This window comes from Leptopilina heterotoma, unplaced genomic scaffold (assembly GCF_015476425.1).
Source record: "Leptopilina heterotoma isolate Lh14 unplaced genomic scaffold, ASM1547642v1 Lhet_14, whole genome shotgun sequence".
Classification (NCBI taxonomy): Eukaryota; Metazoa; Arthropoda; class Insecta; order Hymenoptera; family Figitidae; genus Leptopilina; species Leptopilina heterotoma.
The window spans coordinates 684,890-699,526 of record NW_025110859.1 but is presented as its reverse complement, the minus strand read 5'-3'; the positions used below and the strand labels follow the sequence as shown (position 1 = coordinate 699,526).

At 26.6% G+C, this 14,637-nt stretch overlaps 1 protein-coding gene across 2 annotated transcripts; it reads left to right on the top strand.

Moving 5' to 3' along the window:
* Positions 1-2,086: 2,086 nt before the first annotated feature.
* On the top strand, positions 2,087-6,302 carry LOC122497913 (macro domain-containing protein RSc0334-like). Of its 2 annotated transcripts, none has more exons than XM_043605332.1 (6): positions 2,087-2,349; positions 2,413-2,536; positions 2,706-2,960; positions 3,179-3,295; positions 3,380-3,588; positions 6,085-6,302. In XM_043605332.1, exons 1-6 carry the CDS (start codon positions 2,335-2,337, stop codon positions 6,169-6,171), a joined length of 807 nt encoding a protein of 268 aa, XP_043461267.1. In that variant the 5' UTR covers positions 2,087-2,334; the 3' UTR covers positions 6,172-6,302. The 2 variants fall into 2 exon arrangements, with proteins under 2 accessions (XP_043461267.1, XP_043461268.1); XM_043605333.1 differs by having other exon boundaries at positions 2,088-2,349; positions 2,482-2,536.
* Positions 6,303-14,637: the final 8,335 nt, after the last annotated feature.

Genomic DNA, 14,637 nt, shown 5'->3' with positions numbered 1-14,637 from the left:
GTGACATTTTCTTCATTATAAATTTTCATTCACGGGATCGAAACCTCGTGGAGGTGGTGAGAGAGAAAGAGAGATGATCTACGAAAATCGCAAATCTATCCGTATTGATAGAAAATTAAAATCCTATTGAAAGGTTGATCCAGAATTTTTGAAATCTAATCCACAAGAACTGAAATCCAAATAAGAAGAGAAAAACAAAGGAGATTAGTTTGAAAAATAAAAATTCAGAGGCTAATGATAATTAGACTCACGGCAATTAATTGTTGCTTTAGATTAGATCATTATTTCGTGTTTGTGTTTACACATTCACATTCAACCAATTTTCTTGTCACAATATTTAGATCGTTTGTTATAAATCAAGTTTATAAAAAGAAAATTTAATTTAGAAAATTGCACAATTTTTTAACTTTTAAATTTTAATTTATAATTGCCTTAATTTTTATATTGTGACCAACACGTTTTATTTAATTAAAAATTAATTATTATTGGACGGAAATCTTTTTAGTTACACAAATGAAATATTATATTAATAATTTTTATTTTAAACTAATTATTCTTCTAAACTAAATTCTTTATAAATTTGAATTAGTCATTTGAATCAATAATCAAAATTTGTCATTTAAAATAATTAAAGATTTGGTTAGAATTTCGAATTAAAAAAATTTCGAGTTTCTAGGTGATTTTCTATATATTTTTCAAATATATATATTCTTGATTTATAAAGAGGGATTTAACGTATTAGTGGAAAATTTACGATGAAAAATAGTTTTTCTTTTAAAAAAAGTACCAAAAGAAATTGTCCAGAACATCTTCGAGAACAATTTTCTAGATAATATTTTGCTGACGCATGAAAATGCAACAATTTAAAAACACCCACGCTTTACACTTTCGTCAGCAGTAATCGTATGTTGCTCTTTGAATAGTTTGAATACAGTTTATTAAAAGTGGAACTTAAGAATTATATAATGGGAAACTTTATTTTGTCACAAAAATCTTTAAGCAAAATTTTAATCTTTGAGAAAAATTTAAAAAGTATACAAAATAATTGTTTTATTCCTTTTTTTAACTTATTTAGAAAAAAGTTAGTTATTTAGTTCGAAAACAGAATTTAACTATTTTTTTTATTAACGGTTATATTAAATAAATAAATAGGTAAATAAAAGGGTTCAATTTTTTTCTACTTATTTTAATTAGTTAAAACATTAAATTAAATTAAAATTATTTAATTTATTTAATTATTAAATTTAACTTATTTTAATTAGTTCAGGTAATTAATTATTTTCTCAGTTTTTATTTATTCTAGTGATTTTAAGACAAAAAAAAGTTTTTTATAATATTTAATTTTCCCCATAGAAAATTTCTCTCGTTACTAAAAATATCCCTTGTTTTTTTTCTCATCACAAAGAACCTGTTGGGGGCGGATGTGAAGAATAGCCAATTTCAGTTTCATGTCCTTTTTCTGCAAGTTGCAATTTAAGTTTTACGTTTGTATTTCAAACATAGAAAATTACCAACATGTCCATTTGACAAAGAAATAAAAGACAAGAAATTTTATCTTTCAATATCTTTGAACTTTTAAAATTATTGTTTCTTTTGTATAAAAGTCTTCTTTTAAAATTATTTTTTGTAAATATTGTTTTTCGTTAAATAATTTTTTACAAAAAAGAAAAATTATTTTGTGAATATTGTTTTGTTTTGTAAAATAATTTTTTTTATAAAAGGAAAATTATTTTTTATAGAAAAAAACATTCCTTTTAGTGTTAAAATTAAAAAATATACTTTTTTAAAATTTATACGAATTTTGATTTTTAATCGAAGTTTGCTCAATTAATCAAACTAATTGAATTAGATGCGTGGGAAATAAATTTCCGCTATAATTAAAATAGAATTACGAATTTGAAAATGAAAAGTCAATTCTGTAAGTTGGGTTGCTATCCTAAGGTGTCGTCGGTAATAGTCGGTAAATAATATTCAATTGTTGAGTAAATAGTGCACTACTTTATCGACATATTTAAAGTGAAAACCGTAGATGTCAGTACGTGTGTAAAGAACAGTAAGTAATATTTAAATGCTGATAACTTTTTGCAAATTACTGGAACTTTCAACCATTTGCAAATAGTACCTCTCCGAGTCGATTTGAATTAAAACTAGACCCAATTATAGTTTAATTAATTTTAACGTTTTTATATAATTAACGTATATAAGCAAGTGTTTTTTCGGATTTATTGTCTACTGCCCGGTGTTTTATATCCGTTACTGACTTTTTGCTATTTACTAATTACTAATTACCGGTGTTAAAGAGAGGTTAATAATTGTTCTTTCATTTACGCGGAGATGTATTATTTAAATGTAAGAGTTCTTTATTTTATTATTTTCACAACTTCTATTAGCATAATTTCTTTTAACTTTTAGGTTAACTCTTCTTATCGAATTTTTCCTTCGCTTTTTAACAATAGAACTTTTATTTTTAATTTTTTTAAGAAATTGACCAATTCATTTCAATCTGCAAGGAGAATGTCGTTTGCAGAAGAGAAAAGTGAGTATAAACTTTGCCAAAATTATATGGAAATTAATTTGTAATTAAAAATTTTATTTATTTATTTATTTCAATCACAGCCCTTAATTTTAATTTCTATGGTGTTAAAATTGTTGAATGTTTTAATGTAATATGTTAAATTGATATTCTCCATTTGTTTTGTTTGTAGAAAAATTTCTAACAATGTCAACTGAAGAGAAACGACAACATTTCAACGGACAAATCGTGACATTGAATGAAGTTGAGACATGGCGTAAGTTTTGGGAAAATAACAAATCTAATATTGCGAAAACAAAGGAAGAAATTGAGCTGGTCGACGCTACATTGGCTGAGAAAATTTCTCTATGGCAAGGAGATATTACGTCATTAGAAATTGATGCTATTGTAAATGCAGCAAACTCGACACTTTTGGGTGGTGGAGGAGGTGACAGAATTTATTTTTATCATTGTTAATTAATTTTTAACTAATACAACATTTTGTTTATTAAAACAATTTTCCTTTTGATTTTCTTAATCAAATACCTTTGTACAAATTTAACTCTATTTTATTATTGATTATTTTACTATTTTTTGATTTTAAAGCCACATTTTATCTTTTTTTTTTTGTATTTTTGTATTTAATTAATTATCTTTTTAATTCAGTTGATGGAGCAATCCACAAAGCAGCAGGTCCAACTCTGAAAAAAGAATGTGCAACTTTGGGTGGATGTCGTGTTGGTGAAGCAAAAATCACCGGTGGTTATAAATTACCTGCTAAGCGTTAGTTTTATTTTACTAAATTTCATTTACATTGTGTTAACAAATTTCGAAGTTGGATTTAAATTTTTTTTCTTATTCTTTCAGATGTTATACACACAGTTGGGCCTCAGGGAGAAAAACCAGATAAATTGAAAGACTGTTACAAACACTCCTTGAAACTTATGAAAGAAAATGACTTACGTACCATTGCTTTTCCTTGCATTTCGACTGGAATTTACGGATATCCTCAAAGACCAGCTGCTAAAGTTGCTCTGGCTGCTGTTAAAAAATTCCTCATTGAACATAATGAGCATGTAAGTAGTTTAATTCTTTCTTTAATTTATTATTTTTCCTTTAATATAAATAAAAAATTTTAATTCTTGGAAATTACATTAATTTTTTTTATAATAAATTTAAAATTGAATTTTATTTATTTTATTTTTTAATGTATTATTATTTTTATTTTAAATAAAAAAAATTTATTTATTTAATAATAAAAATAAATAGTAAAACAATAATTAAATTAAAATTAACGTTCGTTGACAAAATTTTAGTCAATTACATTAATTTTATGTATTAATTCATAATAAATAATTTTTTTGACTTTAATACAATAAATTTATTTTATTTTTAAATTTGAAAAAAAGCTAAAGTGGCATTCCAGGAGAAATTTACTACTTTTCGGAGTACCCTCACCGATTTCTTTCAAACTTGGTAGTATTACATTTGTTGGTCTAAAGTTTCAGAAAATCAATTTTTTAAGTAAAATCAATTGTTTATTTAAAAGTTACAACAATTGCTCAAAATTGTTTAAATGCCCATATCTTTTAAACGGTTCAAGATAATTGAGTTTACTTTTTTGCTAAAAATTCATAAAGACGAGTCGCTTCAAAAATGTTATTAACATTTTTTTCTTATTTTGTTAAATAAAAAAGTTATTTAAATAAATAATATTAACTTTTGAGCCGGAATTCAAAATTAAATGACTTACGAACCAAAACATTCCTTTTTTTCACACTTTTATATTCCGAAGAAAAAAAGTTGCTAGAGTTTTTCAATAACTTATAATTTAAACAATGATTCGGTTGTTTACAATTATTTTGCAACTAAATGATCATCTGTTCTGTCCTGCGCGCGACTACTGCTACGTCACGTCCGTCTGTCTCAGAATATATTTTTGACATGATGAAACGGACTATATTTATTGGCCCTCATATAGGGGGGTCAGAGTAGTGGAGTTTTTCTCTCCCAACTGGTTACAGCGCCACTTTAGATAAAATGTAGAATTATAATTTATCGTCTGCAATATGTTTGTTTATGACATGACAGCTGAATGAATCGGGTTATATTAAAAGTGTGAACGAGTTTTGTGACTAAAATTGGAAACATAAATGAAAAGTTAGTATAAAATAATAAATTCATGAGTAATTAATATTGTGTCAATATAAAAATTCATTCTTGCTGTCATTTTACTTCAAAAACATTGAGGTTATATTTGTGTTTTTCTCGCTAAATCACGTGACCAAATAGTTGAAAAATTTGGCACTGTAAGCGCTGTAAACAGTTGGGAGAGAAAAAACCGCACTACTCTGACCCCCCATTTTGGTGTCAACTTTTTCCGCTATATATTATAGGCGTTTCATCTCCTTATCCTAATGATTTTTGACAAGTGTGGAAAAATTGAGGTTATGTTTAATCAAAACAACGCATTTCAATCTTTTTAAAGTTTTAGGATATCAGAATATCAATATCCTGATTTAACTTTTTTTCCATGACTGCTAAAAACTTTAAAAAGATTGAAATGCGTTGTTTTGATTAAACATAACCTCAATTTTTCCACGCTTGTCAAAAATATATTCTGAGACAGACGGACGTGACGTAGCAGTAGTCGCGCGCAGGACAGAACAGATGATCATTTAGTTGCAAAATAATTGTAAACAACCGAATCATTGTTTAAATTATAAGTTATTGAAAAACTCTAGCAACTTTTTTTCTTCGGAATATAAAAGTGTGAAAAAAAGGAATGTTTTGGTTCGTAAGTCATTTAATTTTGAATTCCGGCTCAAAAGTTAATATTATTTATTTAAATAACTTTTTTATTTAACAAAATAAGAAAAAAATGTTAATAACATTTTTGAAGCGTCTCGTCTTTATGAATTTTTAGCAAAAAAGTAAACTCAATTATCTTGAACCGTTTAAAAGATATGGGCATTTAAACAATTTTGAGCAATTGTTGTAACTTTTAAATAAACAATTGATTTTACTTAAAAAATTGATTTTCTGAAACTTTAGACCAACAAATGTAATACTACCAAGTTTGAAAGAAATCGGTAAGGGTACTCCGAAAAGTAGTAAATTTCTCCTGGAATGCCACTAAAATATTTTTTTTATTTATTTTGACGTTTACATTGGAAATTGGCTTTTTAAATTATTTTTTATTAATATTTTCTATTAATAACTATAATTAATTTTTTTATATTTATTATTTTATTTATATTTTCATTTATATTTAATTTAATTATATTAATTAATTAATATTTGTTTCTTCGATTAATAAAATACGTATTTAAATATTTATTAATATTTACTTTATTATAACACACTATTTAATTTTATAAGAATATAATATTTAATTAGTAAGTTAATAAATTTAATTTCAATTAATAAATACTTGTTTAGTTATTTAATTTATTAAGAATATAAATTAAAATCAAATAATAAACAAAAACAAATGTTTTGTTAATTTAATTCAATTAAACTAAATTAATATTAAAAAAACTAAGTTTTATTATTTTTAATTTCATTTTCAGATTGACAGAATTATTTTTTGCGTTTTTCTTCCTGATGATAAGGAATACTACATGGATTTGTTGCAGAAATATTTTGGACTCGAATAAGAAATATAAAAATTAAATAAAAAACAGTTTCGTAAGTTTTGTTGGTTGCAGCATTAATTTTTAAGACTATCATGTGTCATATTTATTCCAGAGAAACAAAAAGAAAATAATAACTAAATTTTTCTAAATAATTTGTGTATTTTTTCTGTCCTTTATTTCAGACTCAGACAATCCGTGTTTTAATTTAATAAAAAAAATAAAATTGCTGAAAAGATTTATTGATATTAATAATAAATAAACATAAAGTAGTTTTGAATGCTTTAAAAATTGGCGCGCAAAATTTAGATTGGCCGCCTGTTTGCGACTGCAGCGCTCGAGCTTGAAGGGTTCGCCGCATCTTCTATGCCGACGGCGTCGCCATCTTGAAATATTGAGTGTATGTAGTAAAAAGGTGGGGGACGGTTGTTAATGTGGTTATTTCGATCAGAAAATCTGTCACAAATGGGTAACTATTCTTAATATTTTAACAAGTGTTAAGGTGAATCTTTGAATAGAGTCTCGAGGACGCGGTGAGTCGTTTTAATTCGTGAATAAAGTTAGTCCTGTGTCAACGGAGGTCTCGTTTTCGTGGTGAATATATATTGGCGGTGGGGCCTTTTAATTGTTTTCCGGGCCCCGCACCGAGAAGATATGCAACATTGTTATAATCAAGTGTATCTAACAATAGAGGAACGCGCGAGTTCGCGTTGTTCTTGTCGCCGCCTTCGCGTCAACGCGTGAAAAAGCCGCTCCGCGTATTGTGCGGCTCGGCCGTGAGGATTATATTTTAGCCTCGATTTCACGGACAGACGAGAACGTATCGAGTCCCGTAATCCTGAATGGCCGCCGCTTTCTAGGTTACTGACAAACATCCAAGTTTTCAACTCAGCCTCCCGATGTTGTTCAACTTCGGGGTTCGCGATTACCGTGTCACGGGTATCGGCAATTGTCCTACTCGAATTTGTTGCCTCTTTCGACACCTATGTACAAAACGCTGCGTTCCCCAGCCCTTGCCGTAAGCTACTCCGCTGATTCCTTCTATCTTGTGTAAATTGTCTGCTTCTTTTTCCACCCCGAAATATTCTTAACTTGTTGACGAGAGAGTAGACCCCTTTTTTTGCTTGTTAAAAAAACAACGTGCATGTTTCGTTTTAATTCGTGTGTGTATGTGTGTATATTTTTATTACCGTGTGTGCTTCTCTGCATAGTTCTCTGTTCATATGAATGTGCGTGTGTGGTAAGTACCAAAAAAGGGGTGGGGGTACACCTCGCGAGCGACAAGTTCTCGGCTTCTGTTTCTGTCACTGCCACCCTCTTTCTTTCCTACCCACAAAGTTTTTTCTCTTCTTTCTAAAATTACATTTCGATTTTCTTTCTTCTTTTTTTTTCTTTTTTCTTTTCATTTGTAGTCTTTCTTTCTTCTAAATGTGAGTTATTAATGCCTGCTCACGTAACCTTAAAATCACGCTCTTGAAGTGAAAAAAAACAACTTTTACCCCTGAAATGGAGTAATTTTTAGTCTTTTCCAGTGAGAGAGAAAATCTGCCTTCCTTGTAAGGAGAATTGTTTTTCCACAATTCCAAGTTCTCGACTTCTCAAACACGACACTTTCACAAACATTAGGAAATATTTATTTTTCTGTCAATTTCGTTATATTAGTGCATTCCATCTCATTTCTATTGTAGAATTTCTTTTAATATTGCAATTTTGTATAAAATATTTTTTCATGAAATTTTATTTCGATTTTGTAAGAAATGGACTTTTCCAATATAACCTCAAAATTGGTTTTCATTTGCAATTTTCAGATGAATGTAGTCGAGATTTCTTTTTCAATATCGAGTCTGTAAATGGTTTAACCGAAATGTTAATGTCTCAAGTGAAATTAATATTATATAAAAACTAATTTCTTTTGCAACTATGCTTTGTGTGTCCAACTTTGGTCATTGCAGAAATTATACAAGTACATCTAAAAATATCCCATAATGACCTACTTTCTCAATAAGCAGGAATTAATTATGCACTTGGGATTGTTAACTCACTAAAGTAATCAAAGTTTTGATTTCGGCTTATTACTTCGTTATTACAACTGTAATTAGTCAGTTGATATTTCATTAATAAGAAATTAGGCTTTTGTCAGTTTAGAAATCTTAAAAAAAAAATTTGGCGAATTCCCACAATTTTATTGTGTTTATAATTATTATTGTTGTTATTGGATTTTACTTTGAACTTTATTATTTAATATCGATTTCAGAATTGAAATATTTATTTAAATAGTTTCTATTGCTTTCGATTTAAAAGTTTCGCGTTTTGAAAGATAAATTTTAAACTTGGTCTCGTTCGCATGTTCAACTTTCGGTGCTTCGTTTTTTTTACGGTGGACATTATATTCGGCCCAAGGAATAAAATAGACCTTGGGACACATGATTCTTTCGACCACATGTCACACACCTGTTACATCGTAGGGTTCCCTCGATTCAATAATTACTTTGAGAAAAAAAACGTACTTTTTCGTATCTTTTGTGCCATTTTATATTTATTTGAACACAGGCGAAAATTTGCTAATTTAATTCATACTCTTCTGCTATTTTTTACTATAAGTATTATTATCAGTATATGTATTATTATTATTAGTATTATCATCATTATTTTTATTATTTTCAGGGTGGCAACATGTCAGAAAAGTCAGGGAAATGACAAGAAAAAAATTTTTTGTCAGGAAAATTAATAGACTTGAGACTTTTTTCGACTTACTTTCAAAAATTGGACTTTTTCGACTTTTCTTCTAAATATTGCAACAAAATACCACATATTTTAGTATAAAATGCAACTTATGTCGATTTTTATATTGAAAAAAATAACTAACTAAATCTTTCAAAAATAATTTTTGAATCATTTTTTAAGATAATTAACTTTTTCAAAATATATCTATAATAAAAATGTTTTTGAAAAATTGAAATTTTGTAAAATTTAATTGAAGATAATTAATTTTTTTCAAGTATTTTGTTACAATTTTTGAAGAATTTTAATTGCAAATTTTGAAAATAATTGAATTATCAAAAATATTCAATTATCTTCGAATAAAGTAAATAAAAATTTACTTTTTTATACTTATTAAAATTTCGGAGAAATCATTGTCAACTTTTACAACTAAAATTCTTCAAAAATTTGATTATTTTTATTTACAATTTTCAAAAATTTTTTTATTTATAATTTTTAAAAATTATTAAATTACATTAATTTTACTCATTTTCCGTAAACTTTTATATTTTCCTGTAAAAAGAATTTTATCAGGGAAATTGATAAATTGAAACTTGTGACAACCCTGTTATTATTATTTTTATTATTTGTATTACTAATTATTGGTACTATAATAAAATTATTGTTAGGTTCTTATTGAGTTGAAATAATTAATTATTATTGTTTCTTTTCATTCTTTTAATTTATTTTATTATTGCTATTATTAATATTGAGTTACATATTTTGAATTTTTTATTATTTCATTTATTTAGAATTTCGAATTATTTTGAATGCGGGACAGAGTTATAAAAGATGTTTATAATTTACTTTAATGAAATCGCAAAAAATAGTATTTTAATAAATAATTGAATACACACATGACAGTTTATGATAACAAGGCCATGTATAAAAGATTAGTGTGTGTTAATAACATTTCACGATTACCAAGATTTAACAAATTAGTGTATAATTTTTTTTCCGTATCAATATAACAACACGCCTGTCTCTTAATTAAAATCTGAGGGGATATTTAGATGCTTTTTATTTCCTGATAATTATTAGTAATGGATTTTAAGAGTTAGAAGGCGGGCGTGCCAGAATGATACCAAAATGCTCAGGGCTTTGCTTGGCTTGACCTCCTTTTGATAATGTTTCCGCATGCGCGTTTTAATGCATTTTGGCTTCTCATATACATAAATGCACTAGAAAACTTTATCCCTAGGTCCACTTTTTATTGTCCTTTTAATTTTTATATTCATATCAATTAATATTAATCTAATTTGAATATTAATTAATACCAATTTTAATATTAATATTAATTTCATTTCATTTGCTCAAAAAGAAAAATAAAGAAAATAAATTCAAAAATGTTTGGAAAAATTTGAATGAGATAAAAATTAATTATAAAAAATGTACATAAAAAGAAAAATAAAAAAAAAATTTGTTCAAAAAGAAAAATGGAAAAAAAATTCAAGAATGTTTGGGAAAACTTAAATGAGATGAAAATTAATTTAAATAAATTTATTCAAATAAGAGAAAAATGAAAAAAAATTCAAAAATGTTTAGGTAAAAATTTGAATGAGATAAAAATTAATTAAAATAACTATTTGTTGTTGGGGGCAAAAAATTTGTTTCATAAATGTTTAAATTTGTGATTTATTTAATTCTAATTTTTAAATTATTCAAATTTATTCCCATACCTAATATGAATTATTAGAGAAAAAAATTTTTCTCGTTTTCTTTTTTTGCGCTGAAAAATATTGTTTATTGTTGTAAATGTATATTTGTTTTATCTTGGCAATTGTAGAAATTAATTGGAAATCTTGATAACTATTATGTAACAGGAATATACTGTTTTTTATTTGAAATATCTATAAACTACTTGAAGAAGCTTCCTTGAGAATTATTAACGCGGAAATATTTCTTTGATTGCAATTATTTTAGTTTTTTGAAAAATTTTTTTTCTTTATTCTTTTGAATTTTTTTTTTTTTTTTTTTGAAGGATAGTATATGTTATAGTACTATGCGTGCATCAGTGACCCCTATTGAAGTAATTTAGTGATTTAGATTCCAGTTTAAGGAAGCACGTTGACTTTCGCTTAATTGGCGACTTTAACTCAGTTTATATTGCATTATGAGCACTCACATTTCAAACTTGTATCTATTGAATTATTTATCTTGTTCTTTATTATTGTGATGTAATATTTTTTATTCCCTTTTGTCGAAATATATTTTGAATATTTTTTAAGGTAATAATACAAGGACAACAATTTATTTGATTCAAATAAAGATTAGGGTTTATTAAATTAATATTTACTAGAATCAAATAATTTTTATTTTAATCGAATAAATTGTATTTGCTTCTAATATTGAAATTATCCATTCAAATGATATTTTTTTGATTTAAATCATTTAAATAACAATTATTTGACTCAAGTAAATATTGATTAGATGATAAAAGTTATTTGACTCGAGTAAATATTTATTTGATAATAAGAAATATTTGACTCAAGTAAATATTTATTTGTTGACAAAAATTATTTGACTAAAATAAATATTTACTCGATAATAAAAACGCAATCTTTTATTTGAATCACATAAATTTTCTTTTTAATAGATTTAAAATTTTTCTTTTTAACAATTTTATTCGAACCTTGAATAAAAGGATTAATAAAATAAAAAAGAGGAATATTTTCATAAAAGAAGTCACTGTCGTTACACGCGATTCAACATCATAATCGCTCTTTCGCGGCATCATAAAACATTTATTTTAGACAGACCTTCACCCGGAAGACATTACAATCATATTCACCTAACGGTTCAACAATTACACACACACACACACACACATACACACATACACACATATATATATATATATATATATATATGTGACGCTCCACGAGAAAAGGGACCTTAGCTGCAAAAAAATTAATTTTGAGTTATTTATATCATTCCGTACTTTTTTAATTGCTCTTTCATATACAAAAGGCAAAAATAATTTCTACTTACAGGTTTTTTTGTTATCAATGTTTAAAAATGAACCTTTTGAGTGTTTACACCCGGTTGTTTAGAAAATCAGCCCCTCTACTTTCTAACACAACTACACAGGTTATGTACGTACAACTCATGCGCTTCGTGTAACATGGATAACTATCAATGTGAAGTGAGTAGTAGGACTGACTTTCAATGAAACGTCTTGACCAATCAGAGTGGTTCCACTTTAAATGCCTCTCCTGCAAAATTCGTCTGTAAGTCATAAGGTCCCTTTTCTCGTGGAGCGTCACATATATATAGTTTTTGTGCAGAATTAAACCCTGCTATGACTCTTTTAGCGTGTCGATTATTCATCCAGACAAAATTTTCCCAAAAACACATTTCATTATATTTTTCCTCTATATATTGCACTTTAGAAATGAAACTGGAATATTTTGTATCCCGGACAGATAAACGTGTGTTGAATTATCTTTTATTTTTTTACTCCTAGTTGAAGGCAACGTTTTGACGCCCTCCTGTTTTCATTCTATTTTCGGAGAATATCTCTTCTTCATCCAACTTTCACAAATTGTATTACATACTTTCGTGAGCGAAATAATTTCCGGAAATTTTCGAAATTTTCATTCACTATTTTAGATTGAATTTTATTTTATTGAATTTGTTTTACATTTCATTTTATTTTACTCGAATTTATTTTGTTTATTGAATATATTTAATGCGTGAATTTATTATATTTATTAAATAATAATATTTAGTAGGTGAATTTATTTTATTTAATACATAAAATTAATTCACGTATTAAGTATATTTAATACGAAAAATAACGTTCAAATGAACGACAATTTGTCATATTTCGTTAAAAATTGAATTTTGTTGAAAAATATATTTTTGTCAATTTAGAAAATAAATTCCTTTCCATAATTATGTGAAATTTATTTTATTTTTAATTTTATTCTAAAAATTTTTGAAAATATTTAAATAGAGTTCTTTAAATGTCAGAAATAATGTGAAATATCGGAAATTAATCTGTTGGTAAAGTGTTAAGTTTATATTGTTTGATTCGAGGGAAAAGGGAATTTTTTTTTCTTCTGATCTAGACGGAAATTGTGAATCACAATTAAATGCGAACTTGTCATGTATAATATCGAAGGGGTCAAGTGCGATCGTCTTCAAAAGACCATATATGGTCAAAATCGCGGAGCATGTAACGTAACAGTCTTTTTGTTTTGTCCATAACTTTTAAATAACAAGGAATTAATAAATTTTTATGTTTGCATCTTAAAATATATTTTTTTTAACAATATTGCATAGGAATATACATTTTTTTCTATTTATCAGTTAAAAGTTATAAACGTTTTAAAAAGACTGTTACGTTACAAAAGTTTCGTTTTTCGCGATTTTGACCATATATAAAAATTGAATGTCCACTAAAATATGATATTAATTGTTATGAATTAAAATCGATGGTTGGATATTTATTGCTGAATCGACAGAGAGCCAGTGTTGTTGAATCAAATCAATTCACGACTAGGATGACTCACATCCGCCTACCTGTATCTCCGGTCCGATTCGTCGGTTGACCTGATGCAAAATACAGACTTCTTCTTATTCTTCTTCTTTTCCCTTTTTGTTTCTCGTAAAAGAAATATATTTTTTCTTTCTCTTCCCCGCGAAAGACATTTTTTTTTTCGCGAAAGAAATTCTTTTTTGTCTTCATGAAACAAAAATTTGTTGGCCTAAAAAAATTAGAATTAGAATTTCTTTATTTTGTTCTAGGAAATCAATTTCTAAAATTGAAATAGTTAATTTAATAATAATTAATTGTTATTTTGACACAAAATTATGAATTTGGAAAGAAATTATTTCACTGTTTGGAAAATGAATTGGGAAAATTATCTAATTGTGAAATAGTTGTCTCTGTATGTTTTATGTTGGGGAAAAATTCAATATTATTGAGATGGATGGGGAGGAGTGAACTCTCCTCTCGAGAGCGAGAATGAAGTATTCAAATGCTATCGTATAAGATTTCTTTTTATTCACTCCAAGGCGCTTAAATGGACGTTCATATATTCATAACATAATGATTGCTGGATTATTGCTTTATGCACCAAGTTTACATATATCCTGCCAATGCCAACTATCTTTCTAAATAATTATTGCTGTTAGCATTTGCATGCGCCTTTATAAGTATATTATACCCGCGTGTGTATTATAATTATTCGTACTTGCATAATCGAAATTTAAAAAGGAAAAATTAACTCCATCTGCTTTTATCTGTTGTGCAAAAATTGCATTTTTTGCAAGATTCCCCCTTTTCCTTCGGTAGAAAATTTTACTTTTTGATTTGAATTAGATAGTTTAGAAGGAAAAGTTTTAATTGAGCCGAAAAGTGTGATTTCGTGCTGTTGCTGTTCTGTTTTTTGTATAGTAAAAATAAAGAATAACGAGTTGACTCACTCTGTCGATTAAATGATCGTTGTTTAAATTGACCGAAACTACGACTTAATAACACTTCAATTAAACTTACGGGAAGATAAAAAAGAGTTATTTTTAAGTAATTTCCTAGCCGATAATTTCGCTCTCGATTTTTGTGAAAAAAATTCTCTACAAGAAATTACACAAAAAAATACTCTTTTGCTAAATTTTGTTTTCTTTTTCTTGAAATAAAAGATTTGAATTTCATATTTTATTTGATATTTTACTGATTTTGGAATGAAATATACTAAAATGAGATATTTTTTTAGGAGTAACGGG

Bases quoted from the DNA above. Each gene is read 5' to 3' on its own strand.
- LOC122497913 (XM_043605332.1), top strand. The intron at 2,961-3,178 runs GTGACAGAATTT...TTTTTAATTCAG, and splicing joins ACTTTTGGGTGGTGGAGGAG to TTGATGGAGCAATCCACAAA. The intron at 3,296-3,379 runs GTTAGTTTTATT...TTATTCTTTCAG, and splicing joins TTATAAATTACCTGCTAAGC to ATGTTATACACACAGTTGGG.